The sequence below is a fragment of the Leopardus geoffroyi genome, chromosome C2 (assembly GCF_018350155.1).
Source record: "Leopardus geoffroyi isolate Oge1 chromosome C2, O.geoffroyi_Oge1_pat1.0, whole genome shotgun sequence".
Lineage (NCBI taxonomy): Eukaryota > Metazoa > Chordata > Mammalia > Carnivora > Felidae > Leopardus > Leopardus geoffroyi.
The window spans coordinates 2,634,124-2,651,944 of record NC_059333.1 but is presented as its reverse complement, the minus strand read 5'-3'; the positions used below and the strand labels follow the sequence as shown (position 1 = coordinate 2,651,944).

The 17,821-nt window shown below is 61.6% G+C and overlaps 2 protein-coding genes across 2 annotated transcripts in view; one reads left to right on the top strand and one right to left on the bottom strand.

The window, feature by feature from the left end:
• The window catches only part of PDXK (pyridoxal kinase), a 32,994-nt gene extending 22,997 nt beyond the window's left edge, over positions 1 to 9,997 (top strand). Inside the window, exons 8-11 of the mRNA XM_045501229.1 lie at positions 1,854 to 1,965; positions 2,904 to 3,040; positions 4,595 to 4,661; positions 4,918 to 9,997. Coding sequence (XP_045357185.1) covers positions 1,854 to 1,965; positions 2,904 to 3,040; positions 4,595 to 4,661; positions 4,918 to 5,030 — 429 coding nt within the window. The 3' untranslated portion in view covers positions 5,031 to 9,997. The remainder of the gene's footprint in view (positions 1 to 1,853; positions 1,966 to 2,903; positions 3,041 to 4,594; positions 4,662 to 4,917) is intronic.
• A 4,391-nt stretch (positions 9,998 to 14,388) lies between these two features.
• CSTB (cystatin B) lies at positions 14,389 to 17,600 on the bottom strand. Its single transcript, XM_045501220.1, has 3 exons — positions 17,411 to 17,600; positions 15,094 to 15,195; positions 14,389 to 14,741 (listed from the first exon to the last, which is right to left on the bottom strand). Exons 1-3 carry the CDS (start codon positions 17,474 to 17,476, stop codon positions 14,613 to 14,615), a joined length of 297 nt encoding a protein of 98 aa, XP_045357176.1. The 5' UTR covers positions 17,477 to 17,600; the 3' UTR covers positions 14,389 to 14,612.
• Between the last annotated feature and the right edge of the window lie 221 nt (positions 17,601 to 17,821).

The window sequence follows — 17,821 nt, the reverse complement described above, 5'->3', positions numbered from 1 at the left end:
GTGGCTCTCCCGCGCACCCGTGACCTGTGTGTCTGCGGAGAGGCAGGGGCCGGCCTCCACGGGCAGCAGGGGCCAGCCCTCCAGACGCGCTCACCACCACCCCAGCCCATGCACGGTCAGAGAAGCAGGGATCAGAAACGGCCAGTCAGGGTCCGTCCAACACCAGCGAGAGGGAGCGCGCGTGTGCCCATATGTGGGGTGGTGTGCGTGTCTGGGCACACGTGTGCAAACGCCTGTGTGCGTGCATGCGTGCATGAAGAGATTTATGGCCAGGAGCTGGCTCACACCTTTGGGGGTTGGCTGGGCACGTCTGGAAGCCACAGGGCCTGCTGACGGGAGGGGCGGCTGGAAGTGAGGTAGGCAAGGTTTCCTCTCCAAAGCTCTTCAACTTTCCCCTGTCGAACTTGTTTAACCTCTTTCCCCTGCCTGTCGTTTAACCTCTCACATGGAGTCCTGGGCCACGTGTCCCAGCAGCAGACCCGGGTCCCGCACACCAGGGCCCTCGCCCCGTCATGGCGGGGCCTCATCAGGCGCGCACGCTCTCTCCGTCATCCAGGAGACAAATCCGAGCGCCAGGTCTAGTCCTGGCCACACCCGGGCCCGAGGGGCTGTGGGGCCTTTGTTTCCCCAATGTGCAGAGGGCTCACTGTGGCAAGGGGAGGAGGGTGCCCTCCTCTCTGCTCTGAGGGTCTCGCTCTGAGCTGGCACAGTACCCGGGGGCCTCAGAGTCAGGTGACACCGGGACAGGAGAGCAGGTGGTCTGGGGTCACAGGTGACCCTCCTCTGCTGTGCGCCCGTGTGCTCCGAGGACTGCAGGGCATTCCCGGTGTGTGCCTGTGTGGCGCCCCGTGCAGGGTGGGGCCGGGTAGGAGACACACTCCACGCGTGTGGCAGGGACACGTTTCCCACAGCCTGCCCCAGACTCTGGAGCGGAGGGTGCCTGCCGGCACGGTCACCAGCCCAGCTCTGAGGCCCTTGTACAAGGAGGGAAGGAAAAGCCACTTGCAGAAAGCTTGTTCCTCGTCACATGACCCCCTGGCCTGTCTTCTCCCCAGCCCGCAGGCCCCGGGCTGACGAGGGGGGGACGTAGCCACGTGCTGGGACTCGGGAGGCTTCTCCTGGGCCGGGGAGCCTGACTCGGGGTCCACACTCGGCCAAGATCAGACGCTCTGAACGCCTATGCACGCTTCGGGGTCCATACGAGAGCCTTCCCAGCTTCCCACAGTGAGCCGTGCGGGGCGGGAGGCCCAAGGGGCTTAGCTGGCGTTGCCCCCACGGAGGCGAGAGGAGCACCCCTCTCCGGTGTAGCTGGTGCTCTCCCGAGCCCCCGGTTTGCCCCGTGGGTATTTTGTCCCAAGTGTGTGCTGTGGGAGGCCGGGGAGCCTCCAGCCGCCAGCGTGTTGCTGGGCACACAAAAGGAGAGCTTCACTGAATGAACAAGTGAGGGAACAAGAGGCTTCCCAGAGTGGACAGGACGTGACCGCCTGATGGTGGGCCTGGTTTTGCCGCCCTGGAGCCAGATGAGAAAGGACAGCCAGTCTGGGGCCTGGTTGATGCCTTCCTCTGGAATGTGGGCACAGGAAGAGTGTGGGGCCCGGCAGGTGTGCTCGTGGGAGGGAATCGGGGTGGTGGCTCTAAGCTGCCAAAGCTGCCACTCGGCATGCCCGGGCTGGCGGGGGGCAGGCGGGACCCGGGCATGCCATTCCTCGTGTTCTCGGCCTCTGGTGTCCACTCCGTCAAGTCAGACCCCGTAGAGGGGCGTCCTCCTGCCGGTCGGACCCGACTGCTCGGGCTGCCGGGAGCCCTGGCGCAGGGGGCCGCGGCGTGGCTGACGCAGTCCTGTGCTCCGGCAGGTGATGGACGTGCTGCACGCCATGGGCCCCGACACGGTGGTCATCACCAGCTCTGACCTGCCCTCCCCGAGGGGCAGCGACTACCTGATCGCGCTGGGGAGCCAGAGGATCCGTAAGTCCTGCAACCCTGGCTCCCTCCTGCCACTTTGCCGCGGGTTCCTGGAGGCCTCCCTGGCTTTAGGCTCCGTAGGGAAGAGAATTCGGGCCTCACTCAGCAGGCGGTCGGTGTCCTGAACTCCTGTCACCCCCTAAACACACTGAGAACAGAAACCGAGAGAGGGTTCTGTGAGTCGAGGTGTGGGAGGCCTCCCCGCGGTCACCGAGCGGCGAGCTCTCCGTACCCATGATATGCCGTCGGCTCGAGGAGAGCCACTGTCTTACAGGCTCAGGGTCGCGTGGATGGCCCGGCTAGGGCCCGGGGCTTGGGGAACCAGGCGTCCACACCGTCCCCTCCCACAGAGCCGGGGGTGCCTGTGTGGCCTCACGTGTCGACTGTCGGTTCACGTAAATACCGCCTGGGATGGTGTTTCCTGCGAGGTGCTGAAATGACACAGGAGGCTGGGGTCACAGCCGCTGCCCCAGAGAGCACGGAGCTCTCTCACCACTCCCTCTGTGTCTTCGGGAGAGCATGCCCCTGTGCACACCCATGCACACACCTACATGCACACCTACGTACCCTCGTACATGCATACCCATGTGCCCCTGTGCACACCCGTGCACACCCGCGCATGCCCCTGTGCGCTCCCATACCATTTCATTAAGCTCACGGCCCCCACGGCTGTCGGTGCCCTTGTTACTGCACCGGCCTGGGGCTCCCTCCGCACCCGGTCACACGTGCTGGTCCCTCACGCCCAGCTGTGCGGTTCTTCTCCCCCGGGCCATCCTGCTAGGGGTTCTGGCATCTACTCCCTCCCTTGTGACAGGCGACACTAGCCCTCCCTGCCACCATGCGGGGGAGGAGCAGGGAGGAGGGCAGGCTGGTTCCCAGACGAGGGGCTCGTTCTCTGCTGGCCCAGGGTCTCAGGGCCCATCGGCTGTGCTCTCCTCCAGGGAACCCCGATGGCTCTGTGGTGACGGAACGCATCCGGATGGAGATGCACAAGGTCGACGCGGTCTTCGTGGGCACCGGGGACCTCTTTGCCGCCATGCTCCTGGCATGGACACACAAGCACCCCAACAATCTCAAGGTCAGCAGGATGCGCCCCCGCCCTGCCCCCATCGGGGACCATCTGGGTTCTGCGGGGGCTCAAACAGGCCACCCGTGTACCACACGCTGGAGTCGGCCTGTCGGGCCGCGGAGCAGGCGTGAGCCCCGGAAGGCAGAGCCTGGGAGGGGTTACCGCAGCCTCCGCAGGTCCGGAACTAGGAACGTCTCCCAGAGAGCAGCCCGGTGAAAGTTGGTCCTAAGATGTCATCGCCCCGGTGAGTCGAGAGACTCAGAGGCTGGGAGCCCCCTCGGGGGCGTGAGGGACAGGGCTCCGAAGTCAGACTTGCAGAGAGGCTCAGCTCTTGTCAGGCACTGTCTGCGCGTCTGTCCGTCCCTCCCCCATCCCTTGCTTTGTGTGTAAACGTCCACAGATGCGTTTGTACGGAGATAAAGCCATAGTGTGCGGGCTCTGCTGGGCGAGCAGATCCCTTGCTACCGATTCTGTCAATGGGGGTGTGGGGTGGCGGGGGCCCGCGTGCCCCTGTGGTTAAGCTCAGGAGTGATGGCTGCGTTCTGCACGGCGTGCGGGAAAGTTCCTTCGTGACGTCAGATCGTGCCGTGGCCTCCTTCAACGTTGTTGGAACCACGCAAGTGGACAGCTGTGCACGAGGCTGTCCCCGGCCCCTCTGTTATTTCCTTCTCCACTTACTTGGTGGCCGTCAGGGCCTGCCTCCCGTCTCTAGAACGTGCTCGGGAAGGGCAGCCGTGCAGGGTGGTTAGAGAGGAGCCACGCCCCCGTCTGTGCTGGGTCCACCGAGGGAAGGAGGAGCCCCAGGTCGGGATCTGGAAGTGGATGCCCCTAAAGCTGCCTCTACCCGCTGGAGGCTGGCACGCCCCTCCCATCCCATCAGTTAGCTTGTCTGTGAGACGCAGGGCTGGACCGGAGCCCTGCCCCTCTTACCTGCCCCCCCCCCCCCAGGGACCAGGGGGAGCACAGACCTGCTGTGTCCTTGCCTGCCCCCCCCCCCCGCCCCCCAGGGACCAGGGGGAACACAGACCTGCTGTTGCCGTTGGCAGCCGTGGGATCTTCATCTGGTACAGGGCACCTTGGCCATCTGGTGCGCAGTGGAGACCTTGCTGCTGGGCCACCTGAGGCCAAACTGGGTTCGGCACATCCCCGGGTCGGGCGGGAGGGGGTTCCACTCGCTTCCCCGGCTCCTGCTAAGCCCCGGGTCTTTGACTTTGAGGTGCCAGTAAGCAGTGACCTTGGCCAACTCTGGGGTAGAGTCATTTTTGATGAAGACTCTTTATAACTAATTCCTTCCAGAAACACCTATTAAGCGTCTACTGCACGGCAGACAGTACCGAGGAGTGCTAGAGCCCAGCCCTCCCCTAGAGGGCACGGTCTGGAGGAAGGTGGTTAGTTTTAGTACACAGGCATCTGCCCAGCTCTCCAGGGAAGGTTGGTGGGGAGCATGTGACGGTAAAGCCAGTGCCCTGCTGTCTCGGGGCGGAGGCAGGGTCTGGGTGAACGGAGAATCCCATCCGGGCCCTGGGCAGCACCGACCACGTGTGCGCATCTCCCGCCCTGCAGGTGGCCTGTGAGAAGACCTTGTCGGCCATGCATCACGTTCTGCAGCGAACCATCGCATGTGCAAAAGGTACCTCCTGGCTGGGCCCCCGAGCCCACCAGCAGAGGGGGCAGGGGGACTGCACTGAGAGCAGAGCGGGGAGGCAGGAGGGAGGGAGCCGACAGCGGGGTCCCGAGGCTCCCTCCGCCTCTGCTAGCCTGCGGAGCTCGTGCCCCACACGGGAGCCCCAGAGGGGACATGGACCGTCAGGGCTCAGGCGAGGGAAGGGGGCACGAAACTGGAGTGTCTTCTGGTCTGTCCCTGTCACCCATGCTTTGTCTTGCAGCCCAGGCAGGGGGAGGACTGAAGCCCAGCCCGGCGCAGCTGGAGCTGAGGATGGTCCAGAGCAAGAAGGACATCGAGAACCCGGAGATCGTGGTCCAGGCCGCGGTGCTGTGAGGGCCCGCGTGCCACCTCCTAACGCACAGCGTGTCGGTGTCTCCATCGTCGTCCCTGTGAAAATGTAGCATCTGCCTTAGAGCCGTGACCGAAACTTGATATTTTTTTCTTTCGTGAGTGTCCAGCCTCAACCGGTCTTAATTGTGAAAACGTGCTGGTCGTGCTTTTTAAAAGTCACAAAGTGATCACAGAAATCTGTAAATCTGGGAACCGAGCTCCCTGTCCCCCAGGGCTCCTGGGCCTCCCGGGAACCCCGCTCCCCGTGGGCCCCCCGGCGGCGTCCCATCCCTGGCGGGCGAGGGCCGGGGAAAGTCCTGGAGTCTGAGCGTCCCTGAGGAAGAGTTGGGTTTTAACCATCTGCGTCTGGGCGAATCCTGCCAAATGCCTCTGTTGTCGTTGTGACCCGACCCCCTTTGTTCCTGCTTGAGAAGTCTCGTTTGTCACCTAGCTGTGGGGTAGGTCGCCGGGGACTGCGTCACTGCGGGGACAGGTGGAGACCAGCTGGCCCGGACGCGCACCGGGGATGAGGAAGGGCTCCCGAGGCTGGAACAGCCTGTGGCGAGACTGGCCCGTTGTGTTCCTGCCGGAAACCTCCCCTGGTCTGCGGCACGCCGGGTTACGTCTGCGCGCTTGCCACCCTTGGCTGGCGACAGATGCCTCGTGCTACGTGGTCGTGCAGAGACGGGTAGAGGGCCGTGGATACCATTGGCATATTTAACCCCACGAGCCCGTCACCCTGTGCGCTCGCCCCTGCCCGCTCAGTCCTGCCTTCCGTGCCACCGGAAGCCGGGGTGCGCGAGGCCCCCTGAAAGGCAGCCGCAGCTTGAGCCCCTTCTCCGAGGAGAGGGTGTTGGCACATCGGGGGAGGGGCCGGGGCAGAGCGCCGGGCTAGCAGCTCTCAGACGCCTCGGGCTGCGACACCAGGCCAGGCGTCTACTGCCCGGGGCACCCCCAGGCGTGGCTGCAAGCGAGGGTGCCCCTCTCCGCGCCGCCCTGGGGAGAGCAGAGGTCTGCCTCCCCCAGGAGCCTGCGGCCGGGAGGGGACAGAGCCTGCAGAATGGGGGGGGGGGGCCCTCCCCATCCCACAGGCGGGTCCTCTCCTGCAGCCCGCGCTCTCCTCTGCAGCAGGGCCAGTGTCCCCAGGATCCACTGCCGCCTCCCGGGTAGGGCGGTGTTCACTCTGTTGCAAACTCCCCGAAACAAAGAAATACCAGCGTCCGTGCCGTTCTGCCTGCTCTTCTTTCTTCCCAGTCTGTCCACGTCCTGAGTGTGCGCTCTCGTGCGTTAGCACCCGGCAGCCCGTGCACGGGCCATGGTATCTCTCTGCGACGGACGAGATGGTGGAAAACCCACCGTGAGGATACCCTGTAGGGCGTAGGGGCTTACTCTGTGTGTACCATGGCCTTGGGAACACTGCAGACGCTGATCCTCTGTTCTTTAAGTTTTATTTCAGGGGCTCAGGCTTCGTGTTACACTTGATGCTTTTACCTCCCCCAACTGTACATACAACGATAGTTATTCTGCCCCTAAACTTCCTGTGAAACTGTGAGCTTTCTGGCTGGATCTCGGACGTTCTCCTCCCAAGTTCCTCCGACCGAGAAGCCCCGACCGCTGGGAGTGGTGGGGTCTTGAGCCCTCTGCCCCCAGCAGCGGGACCCCGGCATCCCAAGAGCCCCTGCAGGGCGCGGGGCTCCCGTAGAAACCGCAGCAGCTTCTCCCAGCGAGCTGCGCTGGCCACGTGCTGCTGCTGAGCCCACTGCCATCCTGGGCGTGGTCCTGCGTAGACACGCAGGCCCTGGCTTGTCTGTGCTTAGAATTTCGCACCCAGAGGTCAGCCGTGGTCACTAGCAGCGGTTTTTTCTTTCTTTCTTTTTTTTTTTTTTTTTTTTTTACATAGGTTGGGTCCAAATTAGAGTAAATCTTTGTTTTTACTTCCCATAGTTTAGTAACATGCAAAGTAATAATTATATATTTTAAAATGAGAAGTGTATCAGTCCTAAGTCGCCTGCTTATTACCAGAGTACAGATTTCAATATGGTTTCTCAAAGCTTCTGTAGGCCTTAAAGATGAATTACAAACTACTCTTTTTTTTAAAACCATTTTCAAATCATTGCCAAGTCTTGCTAAGGTCATCGTGGTAATCCGCGTTATTTTTTAATGTATGTCAGCGATGGTAAAAATGATGCTTTGTTGTGCTGTTCTTGACCTTGTCGGAACCAATTTTTTAAATGTCGTCTAACTTTACAATGGACTGAGCCTGGTTTGGCGTGCTTTTCGTGTTCAGAACGGAGGCCAGGGCGCCCCGCCAGCAACATGATGCCTGAGTCCCCGTGTCGATGCAGAATCCCCCTCCTCCCCACCTTCACCGTCCAGGAAAGTAATGCTGTGTGATGGAGCCCTCGAAGGGTGAATCCTTGCCTCTGGGGAGCAGGCAGGTGGGGCAGGGCCAGGCGGGTGGGGCCCTGGCCTCACTGGGTGTCCCAAGGCCACTCCTGACTGCCATTCCCTCCTTGCTGGACCTCACGTTCACTGCTAGTTGAAATGTACAGTAAAGGAGGTGACAGCGTTCTAGCTGTTGGACCTGCGCTGTGAGCACGCCCCGTCCTTTATCCCTCCTGCCCTTTGATGGGACCACCTGCCCCAGGGCATCGGGGCTGCGTCTGCCTGAATCACAGGCACCTGTGAGCACTCTGGATTCCGGCACCAGGATAGCCAGAATCTCTGTCTTCCTTCTCTGCCCCCCAGCAGGTTGCTGGGGTCTCCGTGCACATGTCCCCGTGGGACAGGGTTTCTGTAGGAACCGCCCACCCTAGCACCTGCCTGGGCCGGAAGGCGGGGAAGGAAGTTTGAGTGGGCAGAGGGGCGAGTGTGCAGGCCAGGATGCTGTGAGTGGGGTCCTGGCTGTCTGAGTCTCATGGGAGCCGTGGGGCCCCCAGATGCCACTCTGCCCCCAGAGGGGCGTGGCCACCAAGCCCACCCGTGTTCATTCCACACCAGCTCCTGCCGACCGGCTGCAGGTGATTTCTCTCATCCCGTCACTCCATGAACTGTTTACATTAGGACTTCCTTCAGAGCTGGGTCCCGTGTGCTCAGAGGGAACACATTAGATGCCTGTGCCGGGTGGGCACTCAGAAGGACCCCCATCCCTGGGAGGGCAGCTCTGGGAGCCCAGGAGACCTCCCACTTCATTTCTGCCCCGAGGGTGCTGGTCAGGCTGGACCCTCAAAGCACAGTGACCCAAGTGCACACATGTGGCCAGGAAGCTGGTGTTGCGTGTGTGTGTGTGTGTGTGTGTGTGTGTGTGTGTGTGTGTGCTGCAGTCGCTTTGTGGCAGGGGCGGTCGGGTGGTCGGGGGGCCTTGGAGGGTGAAGAGTGTCAAGAACCTTAGTGCTTGTTTATAGAGCCCCCTCCACCCCCCCCACCCCCCCTCCAGGTTGCAGAATCCAGCCCTGCACTTCCACCCTCTGCCGGCAGGGGGCGGGGCAGGCCCCAGCCTGGAGCTTGCACACATCGCCACCCCGTGGCGTAGTGGACGGGGCTCTAGTGCTAGTGACAGGCCCTGGGCCTCGGGGTCTGTGTCCAGGCTGGCCTCAGTGCTGCCCCATGGTGGCCAGGTTCCTAAAATCCCGGGCTTCTGGTGCATGAGTCTCCCCGTGGACTTCTGCAGGTGATTCTCGGTGCAGGACGTTTCCTGTCTTACTGAGGGGAGGCTCTGACCAAAGCACAGGCTCTTACAAACCACATTCCTGCCTGTCTTAAGAGGTCGTGCTCACAGACACCACCCACCACATGTTCCTTTGCTTAAGACAGAGTTTAACAAGTTAACTTTAGTTCTGACTTCGAGAATATTTCCAAGCTTTGTATGAATGGAAAGTTCTTCCTAGAATTTTCTCTTTAAATTCTGGCAGAGTAAACAGCTGTTCTAGAAGCTTTCCTGCTGTCCCAGAAGAGCAGAGCCCTGTGCTCAGAGCAGGCCACTTGTTCGGTCGCTGAACCCTGGCTGCAGATGAGCCCTGGGTGGGGCAGCCCCCACACCACGGTGGGCAAGTTTCCACCTTCTGCCTCCGGAAGCCCATTCTGGTGGGAAGAGACTTCCTGAAGCCCCTGACCACTCCCTGTACCGGCCGTCCCTTGTTGCCCTGCAGGTGTCCTGGGGAGCCGGATGGCAAGGGTGCAGCAGAATGGGGCTGACGGTGAGGAGGGCCTACCACCCTCTGTCTGCTCCGCGGAGTCCGGCGGTCTGGGGAGGGAGCGGGGCGCACCCCACCCCCACGCTGTTCCGGGCTGTGGGACAGGGCCTCTGGCTCCAGAGAGCCACTACATGTCGATTCTCGTGCGGGACTCCGCTCCCAGCATGAGGGGGTGAGTGCGGCGGGGCGGGGGAGAGGGGCAGAAAGGGAGAATTGGCGGGCTTGGCAGCGGCCTTCAGGACATCCCAAAGAGCACAGGTGGGGAGCGAAAGGTGCCTTGGTGCACCCCGCAAAGCGTGTGGGCCTGTTGTCCTGACGGGTAGCACAGATGTTCCTGTTTGGGGAACTGAAAGTGAATTCCTAACGTACAACGTGTAGGCTCCAAGATGAAGTGTGTGTGGATGGTGTTTTGAGTGCTTTTGGCTTTATAGCTGCATACTTTCTGATGTCGAATTTTAGTTGGGATTCCAGCCAATGACTACACGACTGGGCGGACAGGAGGGTTGAGGTGCTGACTCAGAGCCCAGCGGGGGCTGGCCTGGGCCTTCCTGGAAATTAACTCAGACTGTGGAGGCTGTGTGACCCCCTCGGGTCGGAGCACGTTGCCCCTGGGGCCCGGCTGCGGGGGAGGGCCAGGGGGTGGTTTCTCCAGTGCTGGGGTCTCCAGCCCTCCGTCCTGTGCACGTGTTTGTAAAGTCCCTGTCAGCGCTGTAGAGGCCGTGTCTGTGTGCTGGTCCTACTGACTTATGATTATCCGTAAATAAATCTTTTTCTGGCCATGGTGTTGAAGGGTAATGATTCCTCCCGCCTCAGGAACCCCCCGTTAATTATCCCCTGGTACCCGAAGCCCCTGCCACCAGCCAGCCAGCCCAGCATGGGAGCTGAAAAGCATGGGAACTGAGGCCGTAAATGCGTGTGTCCTAAGGGAAAGAGATTGCCCAACCCACCCACGGTGGCCCAGGTGGCCCAGGTCCTGTCGTCCCACCCACTCTGTTCTGTGCCCTGGGGGCTGGCCTCTAAGCTCCTCCTGCGGGCAGGGATCCCAGGAGGGTGGGTTCCCTTTCTCAGGCCCCGCCCCCAGCCCTGCTAGAGTCCAAGGACCAGCCTCATCCCTGATGAATGTCACTGCTCCTGGGTTTCAATCCCTTCACACCTGGGTGGTGACAGCCGGTCCTACAGGCCGGGCAGGTACTGTGCTCCCGCTGTGATTCACCCACACCTTTGTGAGTAGCTCCCCAGGCAGTCTCCAGAATGCCAGGCCCCTTGCCCTGGAAGGAAAAGCAGGAGAAGGGTGGGAGAGAACGAGGGATCTGCTTCATGTCTGGAACACCTTGAACTCCGCCTCTCCACCCCCCTGCTGACTCCTGTGCCCCTTAGCTGGCCCGCAAGGCCCTCCTGGTGGACGACCCTCTGTGGCTGCTGTGGCACACTTCCACAAATGCAGTGGCTTAAAGCGACTCTGGAGATCAGACTTGTACAAATGGGCGGGCGGGGCTGGGTCCTCTGGAAGGTTCCAGGGAGAATGTGCCCAGCCTCTTCCAGACTTTAGAGGGGCCCTCATGACTTCACAGCCGTGGTGTGGCTTCAGTCTGACCCCGACCCCTGCCTCTTCTTCTGAGGACCCTGGGATGACATTGGGGCCCCGGAGAGTCCGGGATCACCTCTCCAGCTCAAGACCCTTAGCTTAATCACATCTGACAAGTCCCCTTGCCCTGTGAGATAACATCCACAGGCTCCGGGCACTGGGCCAGGGATATCCCGGGGGGACATTATTCAACCCACTGCCTCCTGTGATGGGGATGGGGGTGAAGCCCAGTGAGTCCCGACACGGTCACCTTTCCCTCTCTGATACTCCGCATGAGATGTCCAGCAGAGGACACGCACGGCCTTGAACCTCAACCATTAGGGGGATTCCTGCCGCAGATGTCCCCTGGGGAGGGTGGGAAGCCTGGCCTCAGGTGCAGGCCCCACCCTGGAGACCACACCGGCCGGGGCTCCCTCAGGCCGCGTTCCTGGAAGGGAGCCCAGGCCCCACCCTTGCACTAAGTGGTACGGGGGGGGGGGGGGGGGGGGGGGGGGGGGGGGGGGGGGGGGGAGGGGTGCCCTCTCAAGGGGCAGGTAAGAACAGGAAAAGGGACAAGGCAGGGAGAGGGGGGAGAAGATGCATGGCAGCGTGTGACCTAGCTGGCCAGGTGGTCAAGCAGGGGCATCTCTCCCGTCTTCTCCAATTGGTCGAAGTTCACCCCACAGGGGCGGGCACCCCTGGGTTTTTGAGGTGTGCTGCCTGGCCTCGGGCAGGTGTGGGCCCCACTGGGTTGGACGCTGGAGCAGAGCCACTACGGCAGAGGCCAGGGCAGGTCGGGACGGACAGGCGAGGGGGGCCCAGTCCCAGGCCCTGCAGAGGTGAGCCGAGAAAGCCCGAGTTACAGAAGTACAGCCTCCTGCGTATCTGGTCACTTTGTCAACTGCCTGCCCGGTGCCAGCCACTGGGGACCCCGTGCCCGTGGCCAAATCGGGGAAGTGAATGACCGAAATATCCGCACCAGTAATCCAGGCTCAGAGACCAACGTGCGGGGGAGCGCCAGCGGGAAGGGCACGTGCTGTGTAGTCCCGAGAGGTCACCCGGGCGTCTGCGAAGGGCTTGTACCTGTTTGCATTCCCGGCCCTCGGTGGGGTCAGCAGGTCCGGACGTTTGCCTGTGGGGCAGGACAGAGACCGGCACCCAACGTGGTTTCACTCTGCTCTTCTCATTGTGTGGACGTGTTACAGATTGTCATGGCTGTTCAGGTCTTTGCCCACTTCACTATAGAATTTTTCAGCCTTTGCCCCGCTTTTTTTTTGAGAGCGAGAGAGCGAGCGAGTGCGCATACAGGAGTGGGGGAGGGGGGCCCTTACTAAGTGCCCTTCTTCCACTCACCCCCCCGAGTGTTGTGTTTCTCCAGGACCGAGAAGGCTGCTACAGGGACCGGTCCCACCGCTGGGAGTCAGACCCCAGTCCTCATGCTCCCCGGGTGGGACCGAGCACCCTCTCCCCGGGCCAGCAGGGGGCACCTTTCCCCGTTGCCCTCAGCGGAGGCTCCTCTCCTCCGCCCGGGATTCTCGGCGAATGTCACTCTTCCCAAGGCCTGACCCCGCGCCCCCGCTCGGGCCGAACAGGTCAGTGCGCCGTGCATGCCCTGCTTCTGCCCTGGCAGAGCCGCCCCAGCTCGGAGCACACCCCGCAGCACCCGGTCTCGGAGTGCTCCCAGAACCCGGTGCCGGCACAGATCCAGCCAGCCGGCTCACAAGGGAGCAGACGCACGTTGGCCTAGAGATAGAGGACCAGATAACTGATGTCACTTGTGCACTGGACACAATCGTTGGTGTCACTAACCCGTCATTACCAGGCGGGGTGCCTCGGAGGCCCTAACGGAGCTGCCCGGAAATGGCATTAATGCACATTTTCTGTCCTTGCAAAAGCAGGGCCGTGGCTCCCGCATACAAGGGCTGGAAAAAAAAACCAGAATTCTAGGAGCGCCTGGGTGGCTCAGACGGCGTCCGACTCGACTTCAGCCCAGATCATGATCTCATGGTTCGTGGAGTTCGAGCCCCGCACTGGGGCCTGCTTGGGGTTCTCTCTCTCTCTGCCCCTCCCCACTTGCTATTTCTCTCCAAATCCATAAGAAAAAATTAAAAAAATTAAAATTCTAGAGGAACGGGTGAGTTTCTCTACAGTCTGGGTCTGGAGACAGGCTTTTAATCTAGGACTCAAAACAAATTACAACTTGGAGAAAATATTTGTGACTTACTGAGGCACGACATTGCTAATGTATCAATGACTCTTAGGAGTGGGGGGAGGGGCACCTGGGTGGCTCAGCTGGTTAAGCCTCAAGACTCTCTTGAGTTTTGGATCAGGTCGTGATCTCAAGGTTCATGGGATGGAGCTCCGCGTCGGGCTCTGTGCTGACGCTGTGGAGCCTGCTTGGGGTTCTCTCTCCTCTCTGTTAGGTCTTCATTTCAACCCCAAATTGCTTCACTACCAAGAACAAGAGCCTGTTGGGAAAACTCTTCATTCTTCTAGTTCAAGAACGGAGATTGGGACACACACAGCTGGCATTAAGGTGTTCTTCTTGCCACTTACATTTTTTTTAATGTTTATTTATTTTTGAGAGCAGAGGGAGGGGCAGAGAGAGAGGGAGACCCAGAATCGGCAGCAGGCTCCAGGCTCCGAGCGGTCAGCGCAGAGCCCGACGTGGGGCTCGAACCCACGAACTGTGAGATCACGACCTGAGCCGAAGTCGGACGCCCAACCGACTGAGCCCCCCGGGCGCCCCTCTTCTTGCCGCTTTCAAGCTGCTTGCTCCCCCTGCGACCCCGGTGTGCTCTTCCTTCCCTCGCGATCTGGACAGCCCACTCCTTGCACTGCCGACCCTGCACCAAGCGCCACATGCCGCCGATGCAGAGTGGTGTGGTGATTGGAGACCAACTTGAACCCTCGGGGACGGTTTTCTGCCACGACCTGAACCACACAGATGTCTCAGCCCCTACTCTGCAACGATGTACGTGCTCTTTATTTGCAAAACAGACACAGGGCAAACCACTGCACTGCCTTCACTCACGGCAGGGACCCTGTATCGAAAACCAGGGATGTGCCGTTGCCCAGATGCTCAGAGGCTAAGTTCAAGAACCCTTCCAGGTGGATGGTGCTCAGCGAGGCCTCACAACTATTCCACACGTACACGTACACCTATGGCGTCCTCTGCACACGCGTGTGTGTTTCTACTGGGGTGTAAGGGTGGTGTGGGAGCGCGTCTAAGTACAGCCAGAGCTAATGCTCTAGAATCAGATTTGCCCGAAGCCTTTTATTTTATGGGGGAGACTAAGGCCTGGAGACAGGACACAGTGAAAGCTGAGCGTGGGGAGCTGTGGTTGGAGCACAGGCTCCAGGAGTCCTGGGTCTACCATCCAGTTGCGGGGACCTTGAGCGACTCCCCCGGGAGGCAGCTCTGTAGGGAGAAGAGGTATCCGGCCAGCTCAGGCCAGTACGCGTGACCCAGGAGGGGCGCCACGTGGCACAGCGGTCACGTGGCCGTCAAACAACCACATTAGCACGCCACTCTCACGCTTCCTGACGCTTCTATATGGGACTGTGGTTTCCGACGAAGCCAAAAAAACCCAAAACGAAGGAATAAATTTGCCAAGACTTAAAAATATGTATTTAAAAGAGAATATAAGCCTTCTTTGAAAGTAATTAAGATCACTGGTTGGGTTGACTTTGTCTCTCCCAACGCAAGTCAGAAGAGCTGCGTGACACCCCCCCCCCACCCCCAGTGAAGAAATGGCACCCGTTTATGACCCCAGACGTGTCCACAGAGGACAGAACCACAGGGACGGGCCATGTTCAGAGCAGGAACTAGAAATACGCCAGTTCGTCGTGCCTGGCTTTGTGGGTCTGATAGCTGGACAAGGCCAAGGGTTTGTTTTCGTGCGGGAGACTCTGAAACACTCGAATGTGCACAAACTCATCGTCATCGACTTGAACCTGGAGACGGACAGAGAGGAGAGAGAACAGTGAGGGGCAGGCCGGAGGACCTCTGACCCCAAGTGCCCCTGCTGGACCAGCCTGCATGAGGAGGGCCCCGGAGAGGGGCGGGGCCCTGCCCCCCCCCCCCCCCCGCCCCCCACCGACCCAGGGCCCTGCCGCCCCCCCCCCCCCCCCCCCCGGACCCAGGGCCCTGCCCCCCCCTGCCCCCCACCGACCCAGGGGCCCCCCCCCCCCCCGACCCAGGGCCCTGCCCCCCCCCACCCCCGACCCAGGGCCCTGCCCCCCCCCCCCCCACCCCACCCCCCGACCCAGGGCCCTGCCCCCCCCCCCCCCCACGGCTGACCCTCACCTTGATGAAGTAGTTCCTCCCTGCGACCACCTGGCTCCTGAACTCCACCGCCTTAAAGATAGTGTACTTCTTATTCTCCTGCTCCTCCAGCTGGGGCTTCACCTAGGGGAGGGGACAGAACGGAGAATTTAGTGGCTTCCCTCCTCACACAGCCTAGTTCTCCTACAGAACGTTACAAACGGGATTCCTGCGCCCGCCCGTTCCAGATCTTCTCCAGCAAGAGCGTTCTCGAGAGCGGAGAGGGCCATTCCACGGTCAGCTCTACCGATAGAGTGCGGAAAGCTCCTCAAATCTACCGGCTCCCGCGACAGTGCTGGAGCAAGTCATTGGCCCTTCGTGTTCTAGGCATGGGTGATTTTTAAATTTCCATCATGACGCTATATACGAGTTGATGCCCCGTTTTCCTTTCCAGTTCACAGCCGAACAGTTTGACGAAGAGGCTGTATGTAATTATTCCCTCTTAAAATTCGAAATTTTAAACTAAGTTCAGTCATAGATTCAAATTTCCCCTTCTAGTCTAGAGAGGTCATGAGTGTCTTTGCGGCTCCTCTCCGGAGGGCATTACAGCCTCCAAATGTGTCCCCAGACACCGGAGGCGGCAGGCACAGGGCTTCGCAGGTAAAATGCACTTGACTGCATGTTTATTTTATTTTTAAATGTTTATTCATTTCTGAGAGAGAGAGAGAGAGCGTGAGTGGGGAAGGGGCGGGGGGAGGGGGCAGAGGCTCCAAAGCCGGCTCTGAGCTGACAGCAGCGAGTCCGATGCGGGGCTCAAGCTCTCCAACAGCGAGATCGTGACCTGAGCTGAAGTCGGAAGTCACCCAGGTGCCCCTACCGCGTCTTAAGATGTAGAGCCTTTCGTGGGGCGCCCGGGGGGCTCAGTCGGTTGAGCGCCCGACTTCAGCTCAGGTCTCGATCTCGCGGTCCGTGAATTCGAGCCCCGCATCGGGCTCTGTGCTGACAGCTTGGAGCCTGGAGCCTGCTTTGGATTCTGTGACTCCCTGGCTCTCGGTCCCTCTCCCCCTCCTGCTCTATCTCTTTCTCTCAAAAATAAATAAACGTTAAAAAAACAAAGATGTAGAGCTTTGGGGCAGAAGTTGATCCTTATCTTATCTGTGCAACTCACGTGCTCCTTGCGCCAAGTGCCTTTCTCCGGGGCGGGGCTTACCTGTGTCTAAATACTCAGACACAGGAGCCCCCTTCTTTGTGCAAAACGCCAGCTAGGTCTGCAGGGAATGGACTCTGCTGACAGTTTACGAAACGGGGATGGGGGGGTGGGGAGGGGATGGGGTGGTTCTGGGGGGGGAGGGGTGGTTCGGGGGGAGGGGTGGTTGGGGGGGGAGGGGTGGTTCTGGGGGGTGAGTGACAGGGCTCACCCTGTCAACGGCCCAGGGCTTTGGGAGGGATTCACCTCTCTCTGTCTGCTTCAGGGGGGGCCGAAAGCCCCAGGCCGCTGGCAAAGAATGGAAAGAAAACCCAGGCGCCAGGTGGCAGAACAGGTAACGTGCCAGCCTCGACTGCCAGGCCCGGCCCCTCCCTACAGAGTGGGAGCTCATCGTCCCAGGACTGACCAGGAGAAAGACAGGCTGGGCTGCAGCCAAGGGGGCACAGAGGCCCAAGGCCCAAGCGCCCAGGGCTGGTGGCGCTGCTCACGGGGCGGGGGCCGGCGCAGAATGTCTTCTGACCCGGGGTCAGTCACAGACGCTCCCTTTGCGTGCCCCAGAGTGCTCCAGAAAGGAGGCAGCACCAGGTGCAGAGGTGGGGATTCTCCCTGCCCCTGTCCTCTTAGACACCTCCAGCAGACCGGCTGGCCGCCTCGGTGCCTGCCAGCAGCAACACCTCCGCCACAGGTCACTTTCACACCAAATTCAGGAGCAAATGACCTCACACCCGCTCCAACTCCCCTGACCGGAGAGGACCCTCCGGTCCCGGCGAGGAGGGGCTGCGGGGGCAGGGCCGGGAGCCGCGGCCCAGGCGGGGCTCGCACAGCATCCCTGCGAATTCCTCATTTCACGGGTCTCGTGGGGCTGAGTCACCAGCCTGCACTGCGGTCTGGCGGCGGAGCCACCCGAGCGAGGCCCGGGGCGGCCGGGGGGCAGCGGGCTGGCGGCAGGGGAGGGGCGCCGCGCCGAAGGAGCCGTTCGGGTGCTTCCGCCCGCTCTGGCCCCGACCGGCCCGCTCGGCCCACCCTGCCACCACCTGCCTGCGGCCGCAGAGGGGAAACCGAGGCGGGGCCCCGGGGACCCCAGGGACAGGCTCGCACCCGCAGGCCTCGCAGCCGGGAGCGCCTTCCGGAGCCCCACCCGCTCCCTCCTACCTGGTCGGCGATGGCCTGGGTCTCGGCCGTGGCGGGCTGCGTGGCGGAGGGCGCCCCGCACATCATCCTGGCGGCGGGCGGAGGAGCTGCGGCCAGAGAGGAACCCCGGCCCGAGGCGCCCGCTCCGCTTAAAGCAGGCGACGGTCACGTGACGCTGGGGGCGGGGCGGGGCGGGGCCTAGGGCCGGGGGCAGAGGCGGCGTGGGGCGGGGCAGGGGGCGGTGCTGTGTGGGGCGGGGCGGGGCTAGGGCCGAGGACAGGGGCGGTGCTGGAGGGGCTGGGGGCGAGGGCGGGGCTTGGCCGGTCGCCTACTTGCCCCTAGGGCGCGCGTCTCGCGGGCGACATCCTGGGTCCCCCGCTGCCCGCCATGTGGGTGTGGTGTCGTCCTTCTCTGGCCGGTCAGGATGGGGTG

Bases quoted from the DNA above. Each gene is read 5' to 3' on its own strand.
- CSTB (XM_045501220.1), bottom strand. From the start codon at position 17,476: ATGATGTGCGGGGCGCCCTCCGCCACGCAGCCCGCCACGGCCGAGACC. The intron at 15,196-17,410 runs GTAGGAGGGAGC...CCCCTCCCCTAG, and splicing joins CCCAGGCCATCGCCGACCAG to GTGAAGCCCCAGCTGGAGGA. The intron at 14,742-15,093 runs GTGAGGGTCAGC...GTCCGTCTCCAG, and splicing joins GGAGGAACTACTTCATCAAG to GTTCAAGTCGATGACGATGA.